The sequence below is a fragment of the Centrocercus urophasianus genome, unplaced genomic scaffold (assembly GCF_019232065.1).
Source record: "Centrocercus urophasianus isolate 14NV4802_14NV808 unplaced genomic scaffold, USGS_Curo_1.0 seq_20, whole genome shotgun sequence".
NCBI classification, from domain to species: Eukaryota; Metazoa; Chordata; class Aves; order Galliformes; family Phasianidae; genus Centrocercus; species Centrocercus urophasianus.
This window is the reverse complement of record NW_024884756.1, coordinates 6,005,890-6,033,237: the sequence shown is the minus strand read 5'-3', so window position 1 is coordinate 6,033,237 and position 27,348 is coordinate 6,005,890. Positions and strand designations below refer to the sequence as shown.

The 27,348-nt window shown below is 42.5% G+C and overlaps 2 protein-coding genes and 1 long non-coding RNA gene across 7 annotated transcripts in view; 1 reads left to right on the top strand and 2 right to left on the bottom strand.

Annotated features, from left to right (window-relative positions):
- The window catches only part of ITGAV (integrin subunit alpha V), a 44,414-nt gene extending 39,479 nt beyond the window's left edge, over positions 1–4,935 (bottom strand). For both annotated transcript variants that reach the window (XM_042822351.1, XM_042822352.1), the window contains exons 1-2: positions 4,784–4,935; positions 1,613–1,740 (exon numbers count right to left, since the gene is read on the bottom strand). In XM_042822351.1, coding sequence (XP_042678285.1) covers positions 1,613–1,740; positions 4,784–4,935 — 280 coding nt within the window. The remainder of the gene's footprint in view (positions 1–1,612; positions 1,741–4,783) is intronic.
- A 411-nt stretch (positions 4,936–5,346) lies between these two features.
- LOC122162115 lies at positions 5,347–18,514 on the top strand. Of its 4 annotated transcripts, none has more exons than XR_006169430.1 (7): positions 5,347–6,559; positions 9,755–10,058; positions 12,173–12,231; positions 12,754–12,824; positions 15,732–15,961; positions 17,298–17,439; positions 17,752–18,514. It is a non-coding gene; the product is annotated as an uncharacterized LOC122162115 (long non-coding RNA). The 4 variants fall into 4 exon arrangements; XR_006169428.1 differs by having other exon boundaries at positions 12,757–12,824; positions 17,752–18,513; XR_006169429.1 differs by lacking the exon at positions 17,298–17,439 and having other exon boundaries at positions 12,757–12,824; positions 17,752–18,512.
- ZC3H15 (zinc finger CCCH-type containing 15) lies at positions 13,572–25,505 on the bottom strand. The gene is made up of 10 exons (XM_042822102.1): positions 25,360–25,505; positions 24,042–24,143; positions 21,639–21,750; positions 19,973–20,125; positions 18,526–18,617; positions 17,683–17,865; positions 16,795–16,941; positions 16,537–16,641; positions 16,138–16,264; positions 13,572–15,484 (listed from the first exon to the last, which is right to left on the bottom strand). The coding sequence occupies exons 1-10, from the start codon at positions 25,435–25,437 to the stop codon at positions 15,291–15,293; spliced, it is 1,293 nt and encodes a 430-aa protein (XP_042678036.1). The 5' UTR covers positions 25,438–25,505; the 3' UTR covers positions 13,572–15,290.
- Positions 25,506–27,348: the final 1,843 nt, after the last annotated feature.

The following is a 27,348-nucleotide window of genomic DNA, read 5'->3' as shown; positions in this document are numbered from 1 at the left end:
CGCAATACACAAATATTGAAGGAGTGATGGATGAGCTTGAGTCCTTGCAGAGACTGCATTTAGCTATCTATAAAAAACCCCTTCCCATTAGCACTGTACATTAATGGTCACATTATCTTCAGCTGCTTTTTTCCTGTGAGTAGCATCATAAGCCTCCCCTGACTCCCAGTGCTACACTGTGAGTTACAGGCAAGCAGGAGTGAAGGACTGCACTGTGCTGGCATTAGATTTTGTCATTCTAATGTAGGAAATCAACCATTGTGTTACAGACAAAGAAAGAGACAATTTATTTTGTTTCAGAGCATTGATTATTTTATTACACTGAAATACAATTGCCCTTTTCACCCAGAGAATAATTGACAAATGCATTATTTCCCACTTCACTGCCACAAGGCTGGAATGAGTTAAAACATGCCTGTCATGAATCCTCTTAAGCCACTATGACCTGCTTGTTCTACTGCTACAACTCAAACGATTACCTTGTCCATTACCTAAATGGTAGATTATAAGCAAAATGCTGCTCATTTGCTCAGTAGCATATATCTTAAGCACAGCCATCAAGCAAAGCAGTGAGGCCTTTGTATCTGTTTATTGTGCTTGGCTTATGGGTGAGTCCACAGCAGTTCTCATTTGAGGACGCATCTGGAACCTAACCCAAGAGACTCATCTTTCCCTAAGAGATGCACTTCAGCTATTATATTACTGGAGAATATTATTTAGAGATATATTTGAGACAAATTATTCTTTAAAAAAAAAAAAAAAATCTCTTAGTCATCTGAAAGAAAGCTTTCTGTAGGCTGCTGCAGACAGATACCAGCTTGCATTTTGCGTGCATCACTATTTGCATCTCTTCTGTTTGTGCATTTTACGTGCAAGAAGCTGATAACATGTCAGTTTTCAGAAATATATATAAACACATCTGAGAACTCTCAACATCAGCAGCATTCTGTGCTATATCTTGACAATGGGATTGAGCAAAAAGTCTCCTCAGTGCATTTGTGCCTGATCTACAAAAGCTGAATAAACTTTACAGCTTTTGGACTGACAAATCACAGCAGCAAAGGCTAAAATGAATTATACCCTACCAGACTTCAAAGCACAGGTGTTTCCTCCTCCATACCAGGCAGGTCTCGCTAATGCATTCGCAGGACACACACAGGTTTTTCCACTGGCCTGAAACAGGCTGCTGAAAACAGGACTCAGCACTGAATGGCGCAAGCAGAGAAGCACTCTGGTGCATTCTCACATGACCTGCCACAGCTTGTGGCAATCAGTGTGTGTACTAGAGCATGAGGGCTGAGTGAGATGTTTTATGTCAGCGTTGCTGCTGCTCAGCTCTGATACACTTCAGAGATGGGTAAGCAATGCCTCTGACCTGAGGCATCCTGAGAACTCCTATTAGGAATGTCACACGTTACAAAGCTACACCCAAGAAGAAAAGTAAGAAAAGGTGTTTTTTCCACAGTCTAAAGCTTATATTCCCAGTTTCAGACTAAGCTTCTGAGTATTTCCTCATACACCACTTACTCTGCTATGAAATAAGGATAATAGCAATCCCTATATGCCCAGGAACACGGCAGAGCCCCTTCCCCTGCAGCAAACCGCACATTACCTGTGGAGTCGAAGATGATGGGCTGGCAGTTCCTGTTGGAATTCCAGTTACATTGCAGCACCTGGCCCCCTTCTACCACATTGTGCTGGGAGGTGTTTGCTTTTGGAGCTCCCACCAGAAGAAATATCCTGCAGTAAAATGAAGAAATAAAAGTCTCAAAACTTCAGGCACAGACACTGCTACTTCATGACATGCTAACAGTTCATGCATTTGAATGGATAAAGCTTTTGCATTAAGTTTAAAGCTAAAACTACTTCAGGTGTCAGAGGAATTGATACCGGGCTTGGCTCCCTCCTTTCCGCAAGCAAAAGCAGGCAAACTAATTTTGACTTAAGAGACGAAAGAAGATGAAGAATGACATATTCTGACTTGCTTGAAAGGGTATTTAAATGAGATAAACACCTCTTATATTCTTTTCTCCCCCTTTCAGAAAAATCTGCATTGACACCACAGAAGAAGTAGCCGCGTATTTCTGTAACTTAACAAAGAAATTGCCTGGCATCATTTCTAGTTAATGCTGTATGTAAGAGTAATTCACGGAAGTTGGTCAGCATTCAGTGATGTACACACAGAACAGCAGCGCTCAGGAGGCAGTGAGCATCAGCCAACCCTCTGCTAAAAGCAATCACCAAGCACCCAAGTCACTGACAGCCACAGACCTGCGCATTTATGAATCCCCACTGAAATTCATTACAAAATAATCATTTTCTTATTAAGATGGGTCACTGTACAAATGCCTGCTTATGTAAGTGAGGTGCACTCTGCGCAGGAACTGCTATGGTACTGGGTTCGTGCAAGTGTTAAAATGCAGAAGCTGCAGAGTAAGAAACAGATGGAATGCAAAGCCAGACCAAACAAGGCTATTAAGTTCTCCCAGGAACTCTCACAGCTCTCAGACACGCGACTCATCAGCACTTTTCTTAGGAAGCCCATTTGAAGCAGAGGCAGTGACATACAGAAGAAGCAAAGATGTGGAACTAAATGCTTCCTTTTATCAGAATCTGCTCTGTTGCGCTACTTTCATTTAGACTGTCAAAGAGAGAAGTCTTCCACTCGCAGGCAATGTTATCTCGTATCAGATAGGGCAGCTGGTTTTGAAATAGGCATAGCCAAATAAGCTCGTTGGAGAGTAAGTCTCCTAGTAGATAGATCCAAACTTTGGCAGACTTGTTCTGGTTGATTGTTATCCTTCAGACTTCATTTTAGTTCTGAGAACCTTACCAAAGCTCAACTCATATGAATACCAACAAATGAGGTTATTTTTCAACTCCACTTAATTTGCAGAACCTTCAAAATTCCCTGGTAAGGACTTGGTAGAAAAGCCAGACTTCCCACAATCCATTGGTTCCCCTAATGGCATTCACAGACTAGTTTTCAAGAGAAAGTATTTGAGATGCTTTAATGGACTTAAATGTTCTGTCTGGGCATAACAGAAAGGTCTAAAAATAAACATTCCTAATGCCAAGTGAAGAAATATTTTAATTATTATAAATACAATCAATTAAACAAGTGGTAACTTGCCTCCCTCTTCACTCTTAGTTCATTAGTTTTGAGAAGCCCTCCAAACTAAATATTTGCGTTAAAAAAATAAGTCACACTCATTTTAACCTTTCTTTCATAACACAATCACCATGATGGGCTATATTAAGGTGGTCACCAATTAAAGACTTGCAGTGGAACTCCACAAAGATTCAGTCACCTCTTTTCCCAAAGCAAAAAACAAAAACAAAAACCAAACATTTCTATAATCAGAAACCAAACCAGTAGACTTGAGCAATTTGCAACACTATTGGCAAATTATAAGACCAGTGACCATCCACAAAGAAGACTGTACTCCACATACTTTGGTAAAGAGAGCAACTGATGGAGATTTCTGTTTCCATAAGCATACACCAGCTGTGCTGTGGCACTACTCATCCCCTACACAGGGCACCAGCCACCCCAGCATAATGCTGCAGACAACACTGGGAATGCATTCGCAGCCTCTGCAGTCAGGTTTCCATAGCTGTGCTTAGAGGAATCCTCTCTTTCCAGTGCTTTGCCACGTGCTGATAAAGGCCATCAGGTTTTGAAATACACTCATACATGGGAACGACAGACTACAGAAATTAGTGCTTCTGTGTATGCAAGGCCTCTTTTACTTTGTAAGTCACACCTTCAGCCACTTGGAACTGCGCTTACATCCTGAGTCAGGAAACAAAAAGCACCCGGATAAAAGACTGCCACCAACTCACGGAGTACGTTTTTCATACAAGACTCCTCAACGTGCTTCACACTGCTGCCTGCAGCTAAAAAACAACAGCTTGAGCTTTTGAGAGCTGTTAACTCTGCCGTACCACTAGGCGATCCAAACAGCTTAATTGGACTTGAATTACTCGAACTCAGCTGCCTTTTAGCTCTGTCCTGTAACGAAGAGGTTCTAAGCACAGGTTCAGAGCAGCGTGTAAGGGGACTCACTCCTGCCAGGTGTGCGGGACTCAGCCCCCACCAAACGCCCACCACAGCCACCCAGGCTCAGCACGGCCGAGCATCCCCTCCCGCAGCTCAGAGATCCGCGGCACCGCTGCCTGCGGCCGGAGGCATCGAGGACCCCGCGCACGGAGCGTCCCGGCCTGCTTCCCAGGGCACCGATCTGACTGCGCCGGGCCGGCTGCTGTAAAAGCTGCGGAGCGACTCGGTTTCACTAAGAGGTTTGACCTAAAAGGCAGCAGGGGAAGCCGACCAGATACAAAGTAACTTCTACCCATAGCTAAAGTCACGGAGAAAGGCTTCTCTCAAAGACACGGAGGAAGTCTCTCAGGCTATCTAAGACGTTCGCGTTTCAAGTTGCAAACGAACAAAGCCCCAGACTACGCTCACCCACCCGGGGCTCAACAGTTACCATCAAAGAAACGCGAAAAGGCAAAAGGGCGATTCCAACGGGAGAAGGAAGGAACGAGCCCGCCCCGCGCCGCTGCCGGCCGCTCGGCAGCCGCAGATGCCGCCTTAAAATAAAGGGAGGAACGCAAATAGAACATATTTGCTTTTAATAACGCGCTCCGCGGGATTAAGATAGAGGAGATGTCGCGACACAGGCGAGCGCAGACGGGACGGCTGCCGGGCAGCGGAGCCGCGCGAAGATGCGCTCCAGACCCGCTCAAAGACCGTGGGGCCGAGGGACCGCACACTTACGAGGAGGGATCGGGAGCGAAGAAGTCCACGGCGAAGCCGAAATAGCTGCCCTCGGCGCCCGAGTACACGGCCGGCCGCTCGGCGTCCAAGTTGAAGGCGCGGGCGGCGGTCAGCGCGCAGCCCAGCAGCAGCAGCGTCCGCAGCCCGGCCATGGCCCGCGGCGCTCCCGGCCCGGCCCCGCGCGGAGGAAAAGGGCGGCGCGGGAGCAGGAGCGGGAGCGGGCCGCTTCCTCTGCTCCGCGCCCAGTTCCCTTTTCTCGGCGGGACGGCAGGAAGGAGGAGCGGCATCATGTGGTGCCGGGGGCGGGCCCCGCTCCCGCCGCCGCCCGGCCCCTCCGCGGCCCGTTCCGGGCGGCTCGACGCGGCCTGCTCCGGCGGCCGTGCCGTGGGAAGGCGGCCCCGCACGCGGGTGGGGTCCGCGGAGCGCGGGACCGCCGGAGAAGGAAGCGCCGAAAGCCGCGCGGGGAGCCGCGCGCCAGCGACCCGAGAGTGGCCCGGGCGGCGGAGCGGCGGTGCTCGGGCCTGCGGACGGCGGGGCGGAGCCGGGCTGCGGAACGGCGGACAGCGGGGCTGCCGCTGCCCGTCCTGCTCCGGGAGGGACCGCTCGCGTAGGCGGCAGCCCGAGCCCTCCGAAGGACTAGGACCGCTCTCCGACGGCTCGGGGACCGCTAATGAGATACCGGACTCGGTTCAAGCGCGGAGTGTTGTGCTTTGCTTTATAGTTCCGCGGTAGGAACTGCGCGGCGTACGGGGCCGGCCGTTCGGAGTGAGCCCAGCTGGCAGCAATCCTCACCGAAAGACGGAGAAAGTAATAAAGCGGTCAGAGCACGTGTAGGCAACCTCTTACGGCCAGAATTCGTGCGAGGGAGCTGCCCGTTAACCCGCTGGATAGAAGAAACCATTTCGTAGCCAGCAAGCATTCCTGAGTTTTGATGTAATCGGCTTTGTTCAGAAGCATGATATTGAAACGTTGACCCCAGGACCACTTAGCATGTTATTTTTTGCTTATCTTTCAAGGACTTATTGCTCTCAAAGGACCCAAGGACCTTCCCCTCTTCTCTTCCCCCTCACCCCCACAAAAAAAAGAGAAAAAAAAGGAAGTGTGCTTTGTCACCAATTGCACAATGAATCACATTTCAGAATTAGCATCAGCTTCCTGTTTATCTTGGAGGGCGAATTTACAGCACTGCACTGTTCTTGGTGATGCCTACTTAGTCTGTGTTCACTGATAGCCCATTGTTGTGGCACACACATGAAAGAAAAAAAGGGAAGGATTTCAGGGAAAAGAACTGAACATTGGGGTGATAATTGCAGTTTCTCACCTAATAGAGAAAGTTGCTTTAAGTAAAAACTTCAATTCCATTGTATATTGTTATGGTCAGATTTTATGAAAATACACAAGCTAAATTAAGTAATCAGTTATGAAGTCTCACAGCCTGCCTGTCTGCAGTCTGACACACTGCAGCACAAGGACAGTAAGGGGCCTGTGCAGGTAAACACACGGCGCCACCAGAAAGAAGGACCTGGTCATTCTGTGTTGCTGTCAGTTGTTCTTACTGTCAAGTGATGATAATTTCTTGAGGAAATCAACGGAAAATCTGTAATTTTGCCAAAAACAAGAGAGTTCCTATGCCCAGGCTCGATGTTTGTTGCTGATTTTCTTATCTTGTCACCTCTCCATAGGTAAAGTCATGGCGAAGAATAACTTTTATGATGTAGTGACTTGTCTCTCACAGCTGTTACACCGTGGACCTGATCAAAGCAAAACTTCAGATAGGTAAATAAGTTTCTAAATCTTAGCAAATACTAAAAGCATAAAATAACAAAATACTCAATATGTCTGTAGATTTGGCAAAAGGAGGATTTATTTTCTCTGTTTGATCATATACGTTCTCATTACACAAACAGCAAGGGATATGATAACATTAAGATGTATGATATGATTAAGATATGAGGGCTGCTTACTGAATGGCAAATTTTGTCTTCCCAAGAAGTGGCTGTGCAGCACTGCTGTGTGCTGTCAGTGGATGGATAAGTGAAAAGCCAGGGGAGTAATTTAGCCGTGGCGTACATCAGAGGTTGCTCATCCCCAAGGATACCTTCATCAGACGGTTTCCTCTCCTCAGTAGGACAATTTCTTCACAAGTCTATCTGCCCACTATCACTGGGGCTGGGAATGCTGCCCGCTCTTCCCCTGACCCAGCTCCCACACCACAATGAGTCACACACAGGGATGGGGCACTGCCTGGGCTGCTGCATTGCATAGAACCCGTCCATCGCTCCGGGCAGCCCGCAGCTCTCCTGCCTCCACCTCAGCACAGAGAACAGAAACACGGGCCTGGGGTGCACTTCCAGTCAAAGCATATCTCACTAGAAATTAAAACAAGCATTTTCTATTGCCAAAAAAAGTGATTGAGGCTATAGCTGGCACTGAGTTATTACATGACAGAATCACAGGCAAAGGAATGATGGCCCCAAACAGACTTTGTATCAGTCTAAAGCAGGAAACACCCTTCTAGTAAAAGTGTAATTTTTCCTTGCTGACTTGTTTAGCTCTCAGTATGATTAACAAGTAGATTGACAGCTAGTAGAACTGTGTTACGCAATGCAAACAAACAAATTATATGCTTCTATATTTGCTCTACCGACTACTTTTCCATCTGCAGTCTGCTAAGGCATATAGCAGTGGAAAGTAGCCACTAGGAAGTGGGCAGAACAGGGACAGCAAGCTGTGACCTTGCTAGCTTTTCCTTATACAACTGATCATTAACACAGTTGAGTAAGGCTTTGCAGGATGCCAGGCATATTTGGAGAACTCATTGCTTCTTTTTAATTTTTCCTTAGCTTTCAGCCTGTAGAATGAACAGAGAATTTCAGAATATGTTTTTTTTTTTTAATTGCAATCCTGTGTTTCTCTCTCGTAATGTTACTGTCATGAAAGAAACAGCCAAAATCCCGTAATTCAGGATAAGTTAAAAATATGCATTCCACAGTGGTTCTACTTAAAAGGCCCTGAAAAACATCCCATGCTAAGGGAAAAGCTTCAGCTTCTTAGCAGATCCAGCATTTGTCAGATCCAGCTCTACTAACATCTGGAGCACAGAAAGGATTGCCACTGACTTGTTTGTTGATACTGTTGTTGGCTGGCAAAAGGCGTCATTCAACCATAAGAGAGCTCTTCTCTTTTGCCATCCAGGCATTCAGTTTCACAGAGCAGTTTAATTGCTCTGAGCAGACCTTTAAGAAGTAACTCAGTCTCTAATACAGCAGTAGAAAGCAAGCTTGACTAAAAATGGTCTTATCTTATTACTTCAGTGTTATTTTTGTCTAACACTCATCAACTAATGCTTATTTTCTTGAAATTCCATGAACACTGCAAACCACAAAAGCACCACTGGGTGAGGGGCGAGGCAAAACCACCACAGCTGTGTTGTAAGCTCAGGTTGTTGTGGTTCCACCAGGACTCACCAGTCCAGAAAAACCCCACTCATTGGTTACTAGAACCTCTCAGGCAGTTTCCTCTAGCAATAGGAGAGTGTCTATAAAAGCAGTTTCTAACTGGTGAACCACGCTCAGGGCAAAGTTTGAGATCTTCCAGTTGGAAAGGAAATGAGTCGGATCCAGGCTGTTTTCTGGTTTGCTCAGTTGTGATAGCCGCATTACCTCAGTGTTAGTCAGCGTCTCCTCCATCCCCGCTGAGTGTTGCAGAATGCTGGTTACTCAACAGGAGTTTTTGTATGTTGGGATTTCAGATCGCCCAGTTCAGAAGCAGCTCCACACAGTCTACAAAGGGATTCACATCTCTTCTATCTGACAAAATCAGTGTTACAAATCCCGTCTTCCTCAGATTTTAGTTTACAGATCTTTAGATCCAACAAATCAACTTAACCTGATGTTGCTCAGTAAAAACCCCAAAGACTTGAATATCTTTTTAAACAGCATTTATACTCTGGAGAAAAGGATCAAAAGGAAGAAATACAATAATATATGTAAATATGACCCCATTTCTTTTGGAGATAGGGAAAGCCTGGGAAGCCACCACACCAAACTCCAGCCAACAGGCGGGGCTGTGAAGCTGGGAAAACACATTTTGAAAATGTGTTGTGATGTGTACATAGAAGACTTCAACCCACACTCAGCTGTTACTGGAAAGCAACTCTACCTGGCAGAAACACATTTGAAATAGAGTTCTGCCTGGAGCAAGGAGAAATGGAATGCTTCTAACAGCCCTGATCTATAGGCACAAAGGATGTTGTTTGTTTCAGTTTTCTTTCTTCTTTTTTTTTTTTTTTCCCCTCCTTTATATTTTTATGGCTATCTTTTAAAACTGTTTTGGCTTTTGCCTAGCCTGCAATGTCCAGGCATTGGCTCCAATAGGCTCTGAGTTGGGTGCTACTGGCTGAAGAATTCCTGGAATGTAACTTCAGTTCCTCATTTCTACCAAAAGAAATTTGCCAGTTAATGTTGACAAGTTACTAGTGATAGAATATGCAGACAATTCTTTGCCTTAATAAAGAGTGTATTTTAAAACTTCTCCCTTTTTTTTTTACCATCTATGGATTCTTGTTCCACTTCCTCCTGCCTCCCATACATACCAAGAATGTGCACCCATCTATTTATAGCACATATTCTGTCAAACTGTAGCTTTATGTTTCCTGTGTGGAGGACACTTTGTGGGTCACATAACAGAATCGCTCTTCACAGAACACAGACTTTCTATAATGACAGGAAAAAGACTGGAGACCGATATAGGGCTGATATGACTAAACAACATGCAGTTCTGACACCCACTAGCTCTTTATTCGAGGAAAAAGTTCACAAAGGTGAGCTGTCTGCAGTTAAATAAACCCCTCTGCACCCCTTACAGCCTGTCCCTCCTCAATTTCGATTCATCTGACATAGCGATAATGCCTTTACTATGTAATTTCTGACCAACTTAACTCTTCTCTTGATTCCATAAACAAAACCTCAGAGTCCCACCACGAGAGCATGCTACTGAGCAGCACGGAGCTCCACAGCACACCCACTGAGCAGCCAAAGGCAGAAGGCAGCCAGCTGGAACACACGGCAGACACTCAGCCCATCAGCACAGAGCAGAGGTCAGGCAGAAAACTCTGCAACAGCGTGTTCATGCTTGGAAGGGAGAGAAGACAACAGAAGAAAGGGGTGAAGAGAGAAGATCAAAGGTTTCTTGCTGAGAAATATGGCTATTACCCAATTCATGTCTGAGATGTTAAGGAGGCATTCAGTTGCAGCCATGAAATGATTAAATAGAGGTCAGTTCATCTTGTTTTGTTGTAGGTTTTGTTTTTGTTTTTGTTTTTTTAATTTTTAAAGTCTACTCTTCCCTACCCAGTTAAACTACTTCAAATTTAAGTGTTTCCAAAGTTAGCAGAAATCTTCGTTTAAGAGCTTACACGGAATTTGGATTATTGTGTAGACACACTACAGCAGTATTTTACATTCAATCTTGTGTGCAGTGCTCAGAGTGCAGAAATGACAGCCTCAGTGTCGGGATGTAAAGCAAGGAATAAAACAGGAATGGAAGTGAAGCGCAAAGAGGACCAAACACTCTCAGGTCAGAGAACTATGAGGTTTTAGATAACTTTCTACAACTGCAAAACGTGCTCTACAAGCATATCATACACTGAAAATACAGTTTCATTTTAACACAAGCCCAAGGATGTACAACTGGTAGAATATATTTCTCTAATGCCTTATTGTACAAAGAATACCATTTTGTCTTGTGAACTTTTTACAGTAGTTTGCCCTGTGTCTTTGCGTGTGCCCTCATAGAAATCTAGGAATGTTTTAGAAGTTGTATACTTCATCTTCCACTATATCTTGCTTCATTTTAAGAGTTCACCTTGACACTTTTCAAGTTGAATTTGGTTCAGTTTGGAAATATTTCTTTAGTTTCATGCCAGCCTTTCTCAAACCTGTGTCCAAATATATTGCACTGCTTGAATATTCTCAGCCACAGATGCCTGAAGTCTCTTTAACACAAATGAAATGCTGGTACATATGATCAAAAGAACTGATTATTTCAATAATGCGTTATGAAGGAGCCTGTTGTGTTCACATATTAGGACTATAGCATCATAAATGAATAAAACATCTTGGCCCTGTTGCTAACACCAGCAACAGCCACTCTCTGTGAAAAGACAGAACTTCTATTGAAAGGCAGAAACTGGAAGTGACAGAAAATAAGCCAAGGTCACTTCTAAGCCTCTAATAGTACCAGGGGTGGGGGGAAGAGAAAGGTGATTTGCAGATATCACTGTGAAAAGCACTTAATGGGATCACAACTACATAAAGCACATCCGGCACATTACTAGGAACAAAGACCATTTGCTCCACTAAAGATTCTGCTGATTAAGGCCCATTCATAGAAAAGTCTCATGCACTACTGGGGAGGTGAAGTTGCTAATTTTGTACACAAGTTTTTCTAGCACAGAAACGCAGTAAGAAATGGTATCCTTCAAACTGAAATACTTATTTTCAGTATCACTTCCTCTTCTTGGCACCAAGTCAAAGCTGAGGAAGACATAAGATGTTGCTTCTGCTAAGTGTTTTCCCTGGAGATCAAATACTTTAAGTTAGGAGACATGTTCCAAACAAAGCGTGTCAGCTGCTTACAAAGCTTAGGCTGCTTGCTAAAAGATGCTGGAAACGTAAAGGGATTCAGGGGGGAGAAAAGGAAAAAACACGATTGAAAAAAAAAGAAAGCCATTGAGAGACTCATATGCACACACATACACGAGGTAAACTTGCATTTGAAACGATGAGATTGCTCATCTTACAGCTGTAATAAAAAGTGAGGAAAAGGAAGGTCTAACCTTGTAGGAATGTCTGACAAATAAAAAAAAATCTGAAGTTCCATTAAGCTATCCCAAAGAAGCACATGAATATTAGCAGTTTATGAACTGTGCCATTATTTACTTGCAAGATAATTAAGCCTGCAAAAAACTAACACTTGCAAAACTTTTTCTATTTGGCTAATTGTTTTTTTTTTTTTTAAAGGGGCATTCACTTGGCAACATAAATAGCAATCAGCCATCAGAACGTCCTACACAAGTTTTTTCAACACTTATTTCACACATCTGACTAAAGAATTGTGAAAGTACTCAGAAATGAGTGTATTTTATACGTGCAAGTTCTGTTTATGCAATCTGTTTGTGAAATGAACACAATCTATGAGAATAATGCATTGCCAAGGAGAACATCACTGCTCCATCACATGTTAATCGAATTCCCCCTTGATAAAATACAGCTGAGAAATGTCATCCAGTAAGAAATGATCTACTAATTGCTTGCAGTGGAAATGCTGTGATGCAATAGTTAAGGTCAACCTTCACATTTAATTTTCCTTCTTTTTTTTTTTCCCCAGGCATTTACCAGCCATGTGTATTTAAAGTAGGAAGCTTTCTGAGTAACATCGAGGAGGAGGTAAGTTATTTTTTCAATTATACAGCCCTCAGAAGTCCTATGAGAATTTTCAATTAAAGGTGTCCTCTTGTGACTGAAACGGATTTTTGTCTTTCAAGCTTTAAAGTCAACAAGCATTCCACTTCCTTAACAGCAAACTGCTGTTTGAAACTGCTATGAAAAAGTATGGGCTCTATGCAGATGTTCCCTGCACAGAAACAGAGTGAAGGCGGAGTGCTACAAGCAGCATTTTTTCCCCAGGAGATATGAAAGCCCCATAGCTACACCACAGTTTTCACACAGGTTTTTTTTCCACTTAAGTTTGGGGGCAGAGATGAGGCAAACAGCAGAGCAGGCCGTGTGCACTCACAGAATGAGTGAAGCTCCTCAGAAATGTTTCCTCCCTGGCCTATGCATCTGCATAGCCTGACTTGAATCCTCTGGATAGAGCCTTCCCACAGTAGTAAGATGACTGTTTTTTTGACCCCTAAAAACACACAGGTGAAGACACTGCTATCTCAGGATTTCTCATTTTTCTTTAAGCAGATCTATGGCATCAGCTATTCACATCAGAGGAATTACAAGACAATTGCATCTGCAGAAACAGCTCGTGGGTAGGTAACATTCAGGTGGACTTCATTTTAATCAGCTGTTCTTTTCCACAATTTACCTTCAGTAAGGTCTTAGCACCCATTTCTAATTGAGCATTTAATGACTGAAACTCTATTAGCTGCTAATTTAGGCTTTCACTCATGAAAGCATTTTTCAACTAGTTACATTTAAGCTTATCTTCAAGCAAAAGGAATAAGCAGCACCATAATGCTACCAATCCTCAGAAGCATGCCTGAGTGCTACATGAACGCTTCTTGGGAAGCACCCATCCTGCTTTTGTGGTTAGAGATCTCTACAGAGCCAAGAGGCCTAAGCAAGAGCAAGCAGAGTCTGTAGAAATGCTAGAATCAATTAAGCCAAATCAGAGGGGCAGCAAACTATTGCTTCATGACCACAGAGAGTTAAGCCAAAACTTAATGCCCAAGAGAACTGTTTTTTTTTCTATTAAGTTATGGTTATTCAATTTATGTAAATGCTATGCAACATAACTATATCCTGCTATTTAGTTTCAACATACACAGCAGGGTATGCACTGCACTGAGCCCTTTATACTGAACTCAAAAAGGGCACATCCTGCTCATTTATTTTTACATTCCTTCAGCTGAAATGAGCTAACCTGCAAAGTACAAATAATTTAAGAACATGGTTGCAATTGTGAAGATGTAACACGTTTACATCAATGAAACAGACAAGATGACAGAAATCAGTATTACACGCTGCATATTAGTCTCCAGAACAAAATATAGCCATTTCAATCCTTAATAATTATTTTATTCCCATTTAAAATATACAACTTTGAAAAATTAGGCATCATACATTCAAATTTGAATTGCATTCTTAAGTGTCCTGAAATCCAGATAGCCTATTTCTGGTCAGTATAATACAATAATCTGTCAACACTCTTCGTTTATGGCCACAAGAGAAAACTGCAGGAATAAACATTTATTATCTGATACTGCAGCTTGTCTTTAAACACTTACATTTAGGAGTCCATTCCAGTAGACCTCTTTTCCCCAAACATTGTTTTCTTGTTTCTATAAGAGAAAAAAAATTCCACAAAGATCCCAAAAAGGGCAAAAAAGGTTGAAGTCAGCTATTTTAGAAATAGCATTAAAGATACAAGAGTTGACTCAGCAGTGTCAGAAATAACCATTAAAGCTCGTATTACCACTCAACAGTGGTTCAAGTAAGCTTGCTAACAATGCCATGAAGCTTAACAAACTTGAAGTAGTAACTTGAAAACTTCAGAAAAAACAGCCATATAAACGGTACCCCTTAGTACAGCAGTACTGTTACAGATACTTAGTAGTGTGGCAATGAGGCATAAAACTTTGAGCCCCCTTGAGAAAGCACCTCTACAGACATCATCATGGTAAGGTTTTGATAAATTTTGGAAGGGCAACTTGACTTCACCGAAACCTGACAGCTGCCCCCTGCAGGGACACAACAGCATCCACAGCTCTGCCTTCAGCCAGATGTTATTACTGCACAACTCAGAGAATACCCAAGACATTATAGGCATTTTTTAGACCCTAACATCCCTGCTCCACAGAGCTCAAAGCCTTAGCTAACATACAAACAGAGCAGGGAAAGCATGAGACTCAATCCAAAACGGGCACTCAATAGCTTGGATTAAATCTGTTGATGGATGGGTGGGAGATGACAACAGGAGGGGAAGTCAGCTGCTCAATTCTACAAACTGCGTGAAGAGTAGAAAAAATCCAACTGCCATTAACCCTAACGTAATTTAAGCCAACATCAATCACTTCATGAGGACTGGAGAGAAAGCATCCATCACTGTATCAGAAAATCATGTTATTATCCATTTGCTGTCATATCTTAACAGAGAAAAAGCAACACGGGGCTTTTTAAGTTGGTAGTTTTTATTTACAGTTTTGCTGGCAAAAGGCGGTGGGAAAATTTGGGAGTTTTTCAACAGAGGGCACCATGTTGTACTGTTGATGTATCAGTTCACTGTCTGTATCCTCAGTATCCAGCTGATCAAATAAAGCTAATCAACATGTCAAGAAGCGTGATCTGCATCAGCTCCTCTAGAGTGCTCTGCCTAAAAGCAAGTCAGGCAGTTTCTAAATCAACACAATCACTATTGCAAATGCAGTTCTGGTCAGGAACGTTCACTTTTATTTCATACTGCAGCTGGTATCAACTTCTCACTTACACCTGCATACGGGCAAAGCAGTTACACTTCCTACTTTTAGGTGAAATTTATGATCTCATTCTCTGCAAATTCAGCTGTCAGGTAATTATGAACTACTCTGAGTTTCTTACTGTGATCATAGCAAGTTTGGAGATGAGACAGAAGTAAAACATTCCTGGTATATGATGTGCCCATCAGAATCAGCCGGGTAACCATAAAATTCTGTTTAAGAATTCTATTCAAGAAGGAGGAAAAGTGTAGTCAGTTTGCACTTTATCACATGGACTTTAATTCCAATGAGCTTTTTAATTCATTCTTCTAAATCAAGAGTGTTTAGTTCTTCTTCTAGTTCATCCAAGTCCTCGCCAGTAAAAAGATTTTCATCAACGGGCACTGCATCAATGACTCCATTTTCTAACTCCTCATCGCCATCACGACCTTCTTCTAAATCATTTTGTTCACTGCTGTTTATCTCACCTCCAGAAGCTTCACTTAGTTTATTATCTGAAAATACAGTTTTTTTTACACATTTTAGTGTCACACATTTCTTAATCACTAGGTTCACAATCATACCAGACAAGCTCTGAAGTTTTTCAACCAGTCACTTAATATTTTCAATTTCTGTATCTGAGCTTATATAGACTAAATGGCACATGTCCAATTAACATGCCAGGTTGGATCATTAGTTATTAGAACAGGCTGAAAACAATAACTCGCATATCTAACCCCTCAACTCCTATTTTTATAACAGGATCAGGCTTCATGTTTTGCTCCTATTCAACATCTGCACTTCAAAGACTCGGGTTAACTTGGAAGACTGGAGTTTGCATTTGACAACTGCAGCAAAATGAAGTGTTAGCTTGTAGAAATTAGAAGTTAATCTATGCAAGCTGGAAAAATATTATACACTACTTTTTATTTAGAAGTTGAACTCAAGAAAAATAAGAAGTGCACACAGATCTACTAGAATCATTGCCTCCAGTAAGTACAATGATCATGATAGTCATTTTGCTTCTGCTCTTTAAAAAACAAACAAACAAATAATGCTTTTTGGCATATCAAGAACACATTTCTGCTTGCTTTTTTGGAAGCAAGTTTTCAAAAAATGAACTTATCAATTCATTCCCTTAAAAGGGATGCCTACATAATAAACTTACCATCTTTTTCTATTGAAGCGTACGTGCTGAATCGCTCAGGACTAGCCACTGTAATGCCAGTTTCATCTACAGCCTTTGGGACATACAGACTCAGGTCTATATCATTTACACACACAGGGTCTTCCACCTGAAAAGTACACCAGTATTTTCCATATGAATCACTCTTCTACACAGATTATAATTTCTGCAGAACTTCTACAGACCTTTTCCATCCTCCTTTTGACATCGTAATGGGGAAAACATTCCGTATTAGCACTGAATTAAGTACTTGAAATTTTAATTGTACCTTAAGAGCTCTCAATTTAGGAGCAAGCCTTGCAAAAAACGTCTTCAATTTCCCATGTAACTCAAAATATTATTTTGGTTAGCTTTTTTCCCCCCCTTTTTTTTTTTTCTTACCTCATCATCTTCTCCCGTTCCTTGAGTGTAGCGAGTGTCATCTGCTTCTTCATCATCAGCATCAACCAGCTCTGGTCGGAACTCAAATACTTCACGTCCACTGATCTGTTAGCAGAGGAAGCAATTAATTTATAATTTCACAGAATTTATAAGGTTGTTCAATAAAGAAAAAAAAAAAAAGCAACAATTCTAGTTTTTCTAAAAAAGTAGTCAGCTTCTATTTACTCTTTACATTAGGAATGAAAGTATAGAACGTACCACCAACGCCTTGCCGGCTTTAAAATCTGCTTTCCTCCTTTCCATATCTTGCTCTGCCTTATCAATTTTTTCTTGTCTTTTTCTTCTCTTCCATGCAATAAAACACTCTAATGTGATTTTGGTAACGTTTGGTCCTAAGGCAGCACGCTGTCAAGTAGAAAGACTGATTAATGCTAGACATTGGTTCCAAAAGCAAACCCTAGGGATAACAAATTAAGGATACGTAATTACTCTTTTCTAGAAACTAATTGAAAACATTTATTTCTAATTGCTTCTGCACTCTCACCGCTGTTAAACATGCTTCATCAACTTAAAGTGAGATTCCACATCAGTTTTCCAGTTGAGACAAATCAACACTTAAGTGAACGTGGAAAATGGAGGAAGAAGCCTGTGGTATTAGTTTAAGTTACTTTCCATCTGGCACTGCCAGGGAATGGTGTCAGCAGAGCTGCAGTATAACATCTTTGGGAGGGCCCTTTCTTCATGCTGATTCCTCTTAACAGAACCACACAGTAATGAATGGCAGAATTAAGCAAGAACTAAGGCAATGGTGAATTTGAGCTGAGGAAGAAACAGTTGTAAAAGGACAAACAGCAGTAAGAAACAGAAGCCTCCTAAAACAGGATTATCCATCTTACCCTAACAGTAAGTATCCAGCTATACTTTTAGAAACTCACTCAGCTGATTGAGAGGAAGAAAACTAGCTAAACATAAACTAGCTAAACAAAAAACATGAATTACTATGCATTCCTCAGTCCAGCTTATATAGATATACAACTATTCAATGCTTTTCAATAATTCACTACGATGTTATTATCGACAGTTTTCCTCCTCTTTGCAGTATAATGAAAACAAACACCACCAAGAGGTACCTAATTGAAACTTTACCTCTTTTTCTATTAGATCTTCTAAGGAAATTTCATCTTGCTTTTCTTCCTTCTTTTTGTCTTTTTTTAGTACAAAACCTGGAGGAAGAGCATGGCGATACATGCAATTGTCTCCGCCGCCTGGACAGACCCAAAACCATCCGTATTTGTTGTTTTCAATAGCATCAAGAAAATATTTGCAGACCTGCATAAAACAACACTTGTTGGTCCTGTATTCTCATCCCCAGCAATTTACACTAGCACAGCTACTACATGCCAAAAGTACAGTAATTCAAAGCCAGCTGTGGTCAAAAGTGAATAAACGTGCCATGCACTCCATTACAAAAAGTAGATATAAAAAGAGCAACTAACTATCTAAAACCTCAAGTACTCAACAGCTTTCGCCCTTAATATAATCTCAACTTAGATAGGCTGACTTGAAAGACTAGTGACTGTACTACAGTAAACCCAGCAGCACGTGTAAAAGCATGCTAAGGGTTTATGTTTGGTCATGAAAACCGAGTGTACTTTTAATCAAAATAAACAATTTCAGATGTTTCACGTTCCAACTCATGATCCTGACATAAATATATCATTCTGAAACTTCTGACAAGCAATTTGTAACACCTAGTCATACCTAAGTTTAATTCTGGCAAGTATCAATAGCCTATTTGGGACTGTGAACAAGGCATAGTCGTCCTGAAGGATCAAAAAAAATAAAGAGCACAAAGGATTAAGATACAGCATTCAGTGTACAAACTAATTTCTTAGCAGCCAGGTGTCACAAAGTCAAAACAACTCAATCAGCCTGTCTCTGCTGCTAAATAACAAAAACTACAGTTCAATGAAAACAGAGAAGACATACTATTTGAGTTTTGGGTTTTTTCTTTTCCGCTTCACCATGCTTCTTGTTCACCACCTCTTCTAGTTTCTTTTCATCCCAGTTATCCATCGTGTCTAGAAGACAACAGAAGTTTGCACAAACATTCCAAATCCTAAACAATATTCTTTTTCCCCTAATTAACAGCAGTAACATGCAGTTCTTATGTTTTAGTTAACCTATGGAAAAAAAAACCAACCCAATTCAGTCTTCTGTAATAAAACACAATCTCAGAACTGCAGGGGTTGGAAGAAACCTCTAGAGATCCTCGAGCCCAATACCTCTGCAAAGCAGTCCCCCACAGCAGGCTGCACACCTAGGCGTCCAGGCAGGTCTTGAACGTCTCCAGAGAAGGAGACCCCATAACCTCTCTGGGCAGCCTGTTCCAGTGCTCTGTTACCCTCACCATGAGTAAGTTCCCTTATATATTGGTGCAGAACTTCCTATGCTTACGTTTACAGCCGTTTCCCCTTGTCCTGTCCCCACAGACTTCTGAAAAGACGCAGAAGTGTCTTTTTGACTCCCACACTTAAGGTATTTTTAAACATGAAAAAGATCCCCTCTCAGTCTTCTTTTCTCAAGGCTGAACAGATACAGGTTGCTCAGCCTTCCCTCATCAGAAAGGTGTTCCAGGCCCTTTATCATCTTCATGGCCCTTCGCTGGACTCTTTCCAGGAGATCCCTGGTTTTCCTCTATCAGGGAGCCCAGAACTGGATACAGTACTCCAGTTGTAGTTTGATCTGGGCACGGTGAGGGGGACGATCATCTTCCCTGACCTACTGGCCACGCACCTTTTAAAGAACCTCAGGATGCCATTGGCCTTCTTGGCCAACAAGGCGCCCTGCTGGCTCACGGTCAACCTGTCACCCACCAGGACCCTCAGATCCTCCAGCAGGTCATACCCCAACCTGTGCTGATACTTGCAGTTATTCCTTCGCAGGTGCAAAATACTACACTTGCTTTCGGTAAACCTCAGTGTTCTTCCTTCATTATACAGCTCACAAGACATCCTCCTCAAAAATCTGATAAGCTTTTATCTGTACATATGTGAAATGTATTTTCAGGTAAAGACTTAAGAAATGTGACTCTACTTATATAACTTAAACTTCTTCATAATGTAAAAATGATGAGGAAGAACAAATACTGTATGACCTGCTATTCGTATGACACAAAACTTCACACATAGCAGGACTCACAAACCCCCATCCAAGATCAATTAGTGATACTTTTTCAAACAAGGACTACAGAATACTTGTGAGCCAGCTTTTAAGAGCAGCTATCAAGTTTCATTAACATTTTGAACACAGCAATATGGGTTGCTATCACTGTGACCAGGGTCTTTGGAATCATACAAATGCAACTTGCTTAACTTAAAAATGCAACTGCAGAATCAGAAGATGATTTATGGAATGTTTCCTAGAAGCAGTGTACCTTTTTCGAGGTCTTCATCTCTTGCATCAATGTAGACACTTCGTTTTTCACACTTCCTTTCCAAGGACAAATCATGAGAAAACTTGCACTTGTCCCCTTTAGTGCACTGCCCTTGCTTGAAGAAAGCACAAACTACAGATTTGGGATCAGCACCTGAGTGAAGAAAGTTTTTCTATTTTAATAACATCTGTAAGCAAAATACTAGAACACAACAGAAGTTGTATCTTGAAAGTTTAAAGAACATTGTCTAAGATCTTACCATATTTAGGACCTGCACAGAATGAAAAGGTGCTTTAAAAAAATAAGTTATTTAATGAAAAGTTCACCCCAACAGCCCTTTCTTCACTTCAAGTAGATACACTGTGTTCTGAAAGCATCTTATTTAGTTCGTATAGCAGGATATTTATATTAACTATCAATGAAGATGTGACTATAGGAAGTATGGGTAGCAGTGTGCCTGAGAAGAATGTGCTCATGTAACGCATAACAAATCATTCCACACAAGTTCTTCCCTATATAGTAGGCCATTTTTGGTTCTGATATGTGGTAAAGCATCTTTTGAACGTCAACCTTTCTTTAACATAATCAGAAATATGCTAGAAGAAGTTTTATTAACCTCGCCTGTACTCATTCAATAATACTGAGACGGCTGTTTCTAGCCTTAAAAATAAGCCAGTGCTGCTAAAATGGGAAGTACCCAATCACTAACTATGGTTTTCAAGTAAATACCACAGCAAATTGTTTGAGCATCAGGAGGCAAAAGAAGAAATGAAGAGGGGTTTAAATTTATCTACTAGATGTAACAGATGAAGTTCTCAAGTACTAACATATGATTTTAAGCTTCAGTTTCTCACTCATTTCAAGCTTGGTTCCAGTCACCAGGGACTAGATTATGCTCAGCAGCAGCTGTTTAAGACCTTAAATAAAGAACTGGTTTATCAGCAACTGAACCCCTACAAGAACATCAGGTAACATAGTTGAACTTGCTGGCAAGCTCAGCAGAAAGACAAAGTTTTAATTAGGATAATGTTGGTGTTTTGCAATACCTCTCATTCAATAGCTACCACTACGGATAAAAATAAAGAACCTCGCCTTTATTGCTGCTAAATGACACAACGACAAAACATCAAGTTCACTTCAAAACCAACAAAAAAAACCCCACACTTCTTTGGTAAACAATTCTTGTGCCAGAAGCACAATACAGCACACAGTAACTAACATACAGTCCATTCCTGAAATACTGGTATTTTTTTCTTCCCTATGGCAAACAACTGTGGAGTCTTCTAGCATTATCAAGCACTTAGCAATTAATTTGCAATTTACAATCACTGCAATACTAGCTCGCTCCGTAACCCATCTCAGCTCAGACTACATTTTTGACACCAACATCCTACTGTTAACTATGAGAAAGAGCAGAAGTCATTGACAAAGTTCTGCTCTTTTGATGTGCATTAACATTTTCTGTGAACACAATGATTAGCTTAGTACCTGTAACATCTGCATGTTCATCCTTCCATGGGGACATAGGCCACTTTAAACAAGTGTCATTACAGAAAAACAGGCCATCCACCCAGAAATACGTGAGTGCAGCAAAGTATTTCTAAATGTTTTTCCTGAGACAGACATATGAGCAGTAGAACAAAACAGAAGTTTCAGGCATTCATACCTTTGCTAATCTTCTGTGCAGCAACCACAGGCTTGAAGAGTTCATTTAGTTCTTGTAGTTCTTTTTTCTTATCTTCTTTTTTTAATTTCTTTTCACTTTCTGTTTGGGCAGCCTGCAACGATGCCAAATTTGCTATTAGTAACAGAAAATCATAATGACACTTCTCACTTATAAGAACCTTACCTTAATACATAAAATCATTCTGAATGAGTGGGGGAGAGAGGCATGAGCTGGGAGCGTACGATTTCTAAGTTCCTCCAAATCCCTGCCTTTGCAAATGCCATCTAGTGGCACTGACATTTCAGACAGAAGAGATTTGAATTAGAATTTGTCAGAGATGTGAGATGTTGTTACTCCTGTACCACCTTCACAGGCTAGGAAATGAAGTGGAAGTTTGAGACTGAGGAAATGCTAGCTGTTCTTGTGTGATGCTTCAGCAGGGCAACCACTCAAACCAGGCAGTTCAATATGTGCCAAAAGCTTCTCTTGAATCACCCACACCCTGCTTTGCTTTCTTGTCAGGCATACCAACAGCGCTCCCGAGTTATCTGTGTGTAGAAGCAGGGAAATGTTTTTGGAACATTTGAATTGATATCAACACAGCAATGTTTCAATGCCAACTGCTAGGTTATAAAACGAGAACATTTTTCTTAGTTTTCATAGGCACAAGGAGGGAAGACTAAGGGACAGGCTCACCTAGGAAAAGTTGGTATGAAAGACAAAAATGGCACCCCTGCCTCAGCCTTTTTTGGAGAAGCCAAGAAAGGCCTATATCTAGCACGAGACTGGTAGAGAAGGGTAAAGATAGATGAAAAAGGTCATGAGAGAAACACAACACGCTTAGATGACTTGATTTTTATCCTTAAGAGAAGCTAGTGGGACTTTTAACAAATATTTCAGACACGTTATTGGCAATTGTCAATCGAACTTCATGAAAGAGCTTAGTTGCCAAGCTGTTTTACACTGGAACTGATTACAGAACACCCTGCTTTATACAGCAATTCCCAAACTCTATTTTACCAAGTATGCAGACCCTAACATGGCAACTACACAAAAAAAAAAAAAAAAAAAAAAAAAAAAAAGTGACCTGATTTTTAACAACAACAGATGTATTTTAGGCTTCTGTTTCACTTAAAGATTCCAAAAACATAAAAACAGTTTGATTTGCTTTTGTTTTTTTCAGTGTTGATAGCATTTCCATTTTTCCTAAGGACACAGCAGTACTTGCTTTAAGGTATTGTTAAGTTCTCCAGGACAATCCTAAATGAAAACTGCTTTTACAAGGTAAGATAGGTGCCATCAGGTCTGGAATGAGGTTCTGAACACCATCAGTTGAGTGTTTGAAAAAAACATTTTTTTATCATGTAGTAGCATTGCTGTCCATGCTACAGATTCAGGGACTTCACACACCTTTCAGAAGGACTGCCTGAGTCGCATCAATGTTTCTGAGTGATACCAAATAGACCCCATTACTACAAGAAGTCAGTAATCTGAGGACATGCACATCAACTTGACTTCTGAAGTCATACTCGACATTTGTTAGCTCATCCTCGTATCACGTAAGGCATCTAGCACAGTCCACAACATCCTGAGGTTAACTGCTGCAAATGTAATTATTCTACAGGCTTATTCAGAGAGCAGGAACGTTATGAATACCAGGCTGCTAACCTCTCCAGCACTGCAGGAGTAAGACCTGGCTCACTACCATTAGAATAATATTCCTCTCAAATCCTGCTTTCTAACCAATGAAACTTTATGTCTCAGCCACATCAATTTTTAATTCATCTTGCAAAAGCAGATCAAAGTGGTAGTGACAGTAGCTCCAGATTTCAGTCTGTCTGACCTTTTTACAAAATAGCCACACAAGTGCTGGACTTATTTGCGCTCCCAATTACAGTACACACTTTCATAGGTACAACATTAAGTACAAGAGCTTTTTTTTTTTTTTTTTTTGAAGTTACCTCAATCCCCAATTTAAGATTAGTCACAATTTATGATTCATGATTTCTTAGACTGAATGGGAATCAAAGAAAAAGAGAGAAGGAACACAGCTGCACTTTTGCCAACAGCCAGTGTGTTACAATCATTTTTAGGGATACTTCAAATGCAATTATGATAATGTACTGTGTAAACAGGTGTTCTTATTAGATGTGTTTTCTACTTTTCAGTAGACAAAAAACACTGTGCTATCTTTATGGAGGCACTTTCAGCTACACAATCTTTGCAAAAAGACTTGTCAAAGAGTGCTATTTTAAATACAACTAGCTAAATCTGTGCTTCTCACAACAGACAGCTGAGTAACATCTCAGTATTTTTTCTACTTCAGTATTACATGACAATCAATTCCTACAGTCAAAGAGGATTTCACTACATGGTGGAAAAACAATTCAACTGAATGCTTACCTGACGTGGATTTTGCTGACCAAATTTAACCTGGTGAGTCACAGCCTTGATAAATTTCTGTTGTTTTGCACCTTTTTTGTTCTTCAGACCAAATGTTTTGTCCTAAAAATTTAAAGACAAGTTACTTGTAACTGACCAAGAATTAGAACAAGTTGCTACAAAAAAAGAAAAAACAAAACCAAAAACCTGCCATTCCACCTGGGCTTTCAGTTAAACACAAACTGTTTCCTCTGGCAGCATGAACAATGCAAGCAATAGAGTGGACAGTGTGTCTCCCTCCCATCACTTTTAAGTGTGCTTTGCAAAAATCATACTAAGCGCTGCTGCCACCACCTATTGTTTTTCATCCCAGATCTGCATGTTCAAACATTAGTGCAGATGTACATGTGTGAAAACTGAACAGCCATACATACTGCTCTTCCCCTCCCATATACGTGACACTCACGTGCACTCGTATTTAAGTGCTTTACCTTCTTGTTAAGCAGGTTAATATTGCCATATATCTGTAGTGATTTCTAAGTATTACAGACGTTTCTCTTCCAACAGTACTTCCTTCAGTGCTTCCCCTACGCACTCTGTAAATCCAGACAGATGTTCATACTTCCCTAACTGCACAGCAAGAAGTTCATTTACATTACCTGAACCAGTTCTTCCTCTACATCCGCAGTTTAACCACTAGACTTCAAGCAATAAGGCTTCCACACCAAACCTTTTCAGAAAGCTAATTAAGAAGATGGCTCCCCCCACACATGCATCTGAAACAAGCTATCTTCCCAAGCGACACACACAAAAAAAAAACCTACTTGAGCCGGGGATGTGACGGCAGGGTTTTTCCCCTCCTGTCACAAAGAAATGCCAGATGTTCATCTGGCAATAATACCTCCGTTCAAACACACCTCTGGAAACCGTACCAGTAAAACATAAATCTATCATAGAAGAGCTATGGAGGAGACACCTCCCAGGTCACCTTCTTGCTACTCACACTCTGTCACATAACAGAAGACACAGGGACGGGATCTCGCGGCCGTGCGGCTGCAGCCCTGCGGCGGGCGGGTTAGCGCAGGTAACACCCGGCCTGCGGCAGCGGCCTCCCCTCGCACTCGTTCCTTACCTCCTTCTACCAGCTGTTGTGTACGCATCAGTCCAACTACGCTCATCTCACACACACACACACTCACATCCCGGGCTCCCACTCGCAGCGGCGCCCCGCGTTACAGCTTCGCGGGGTGAGCGGCGGAGACGGCCCGCAGGCCCGGCCCCAAGGCCGAAGAAGGCCGCCCGGAGCCGCGTGGAACAGGCCGCGGCCCGCCAGCCTCACCTCAATGATCTTCTCCTTCTTCTTCTGGTCCGCCTTCTTGCTGCCCCCCGCAGGCTGCTGCTGCTTCTTGGGGGGCATGGCGGGACGGCCGCGGCTCCCACTCGGAGCCTGACGGGGACGGACAAGCGGCCGCCGGGAGGCGCGGGGCGGCTGGCTCGCGGGGCACGCCGGGACTGCGGCGCGGGGCGCGCGGGGCCGCTCGGCTCCCGGCAGGGCGCGCTGCGTCAATGGCCCCGCCCTGAGGGAGGGCATCGGCAGCGATCCGCGGGGGCCGCCATGCTGGGGCTTGGCTCTCGTGAGGGGGCGGAGCGCGCCTTCTTCCCGCCTCTCGCGCGTCCCGCAGTGTTGGCTGCGGCGCGGCTGCTGGCGGGCATCGTAAAACTAGGCGCGCTGCAGTCAGCTTTCCCGCTCGGCTCTTAGCAGAGGGGCGTGAGGCAGACGGCTCGGTGCCGCGCGTGCTCGAGCTCCAGCAGCGATACCGCTGCGTGCAGGGAGCGGAGACGAAGCACGTAATGGCGCTCGCGCATCTTTGCAGCTGTAATTTTTGCTGCTGTATGTTTCTTTTGCTCTTTATAAGGAAGGGAAAAGTAACCGAGACAACGCTAAAAGGGAAAGAGACGCTTTATCTCGTATTGCCGTCTTCCCAAGTGCACGCAAGAGAACCTGCAAGGGAAGGAGTGAGGGAGAGAAAGGCTCTCAGCTACAGCCAGGTGCAAAGCACCGCGTGCGCGGCCCTGCATTGCCCCTCCTCGGGTCAGCTGGGAAACTCGGCATTCGCTGAGAACTGCCGTAGAGGAGCAACTAAGGGACTGCGTTCCGTGCTCACTAGGACTGAGGGAAGGAACCTGCTGCTCCGCGGAGCATTCTGACACACGTGAACCCTGGCTACCGGGGGAACTGCGCTAAATAGCAGCCCTTAGAAATAAGCAGCCTTTTCTACAAGCAGAAGGTGCACCCTGCTCCATGCACTACACGGGGGTCAGGTTTAGCATGCCAGCAGCTGCAGCCTGCCTGAGAGCTTTGCTTCCTCAGGGAGCACAGAGTCCTGCAGAGCAGCTCTTCTTCCACTGGGACAAGTTATCATCAGTGCACTCCTGCAAGGTCCATTCTCCCTCCAGCAGATACCAGTTTAGAGTCAGTTCTTCCTGTAAGTACCAGTTCCGAGGAGAAAAGGCAGCTCCTACTTGCCTAGAAAGAACCTTACCTTCTTTGTTTTGTTGGTAAGGGAGCTTTTGGTAGCCCCCTCATAACAGTACACAGCTGTATCCTTCCTTACATCCTGATCCATAAAGCTCCTTATACAACCAAAAGCAGATATTCAAATGCTTCTTTTGGTTGTTTATTTACGGTATTGCAATATCTCATTTTACATTCCTAGGATGTGTTGAGATTTCTATCGTGATGCTATCCCACTATATCTTTGTTTTCTACACAAAGAATACTTTCCATGAGAAGAAGCTAGCATCCCACAGAGGATTTTATAAGATAAAGTGAAACATAATTGGTTAATTAAGAGACTTAATTGGTTAATGAAGGTGGTATTGGTCTGGCTAGTAGTAAGAGCTGCCTATATAATGTTATGTAATGCTCTTTTGTTAGAGGGTGGGCTATATGTATATATGTATATATAGATGTACATGTATGTGTAAGTAGATTTATATGTTGTTTTTAGATTGATAAGCTTGATAATTTATGTGAAGTTATTACAGAAAAGTGAGTGTTCTGTAATTTCCTGTTTTTTGTTTGTTTGTTTGTGTGGTGGAGTGAGGGTGATAAGTTCTGAAAAGAGCTTAGAGTAGACCTGAACCAGCTTTGTATGAGAGGGTGTTGCTTTTGTTGGATGGGGATCGTGGCTTCTCATGCTGGGGTCCACAAGCTAAGAAATGTTGAGTTGGTTGATGTTAATGAAATGTGTTTATTTGTGTTATTCTGGTAAGAGCAGTTCTACTTTTGTGCTTTCTAGTGGTAGTAGTGATTTGGAGGTAACTC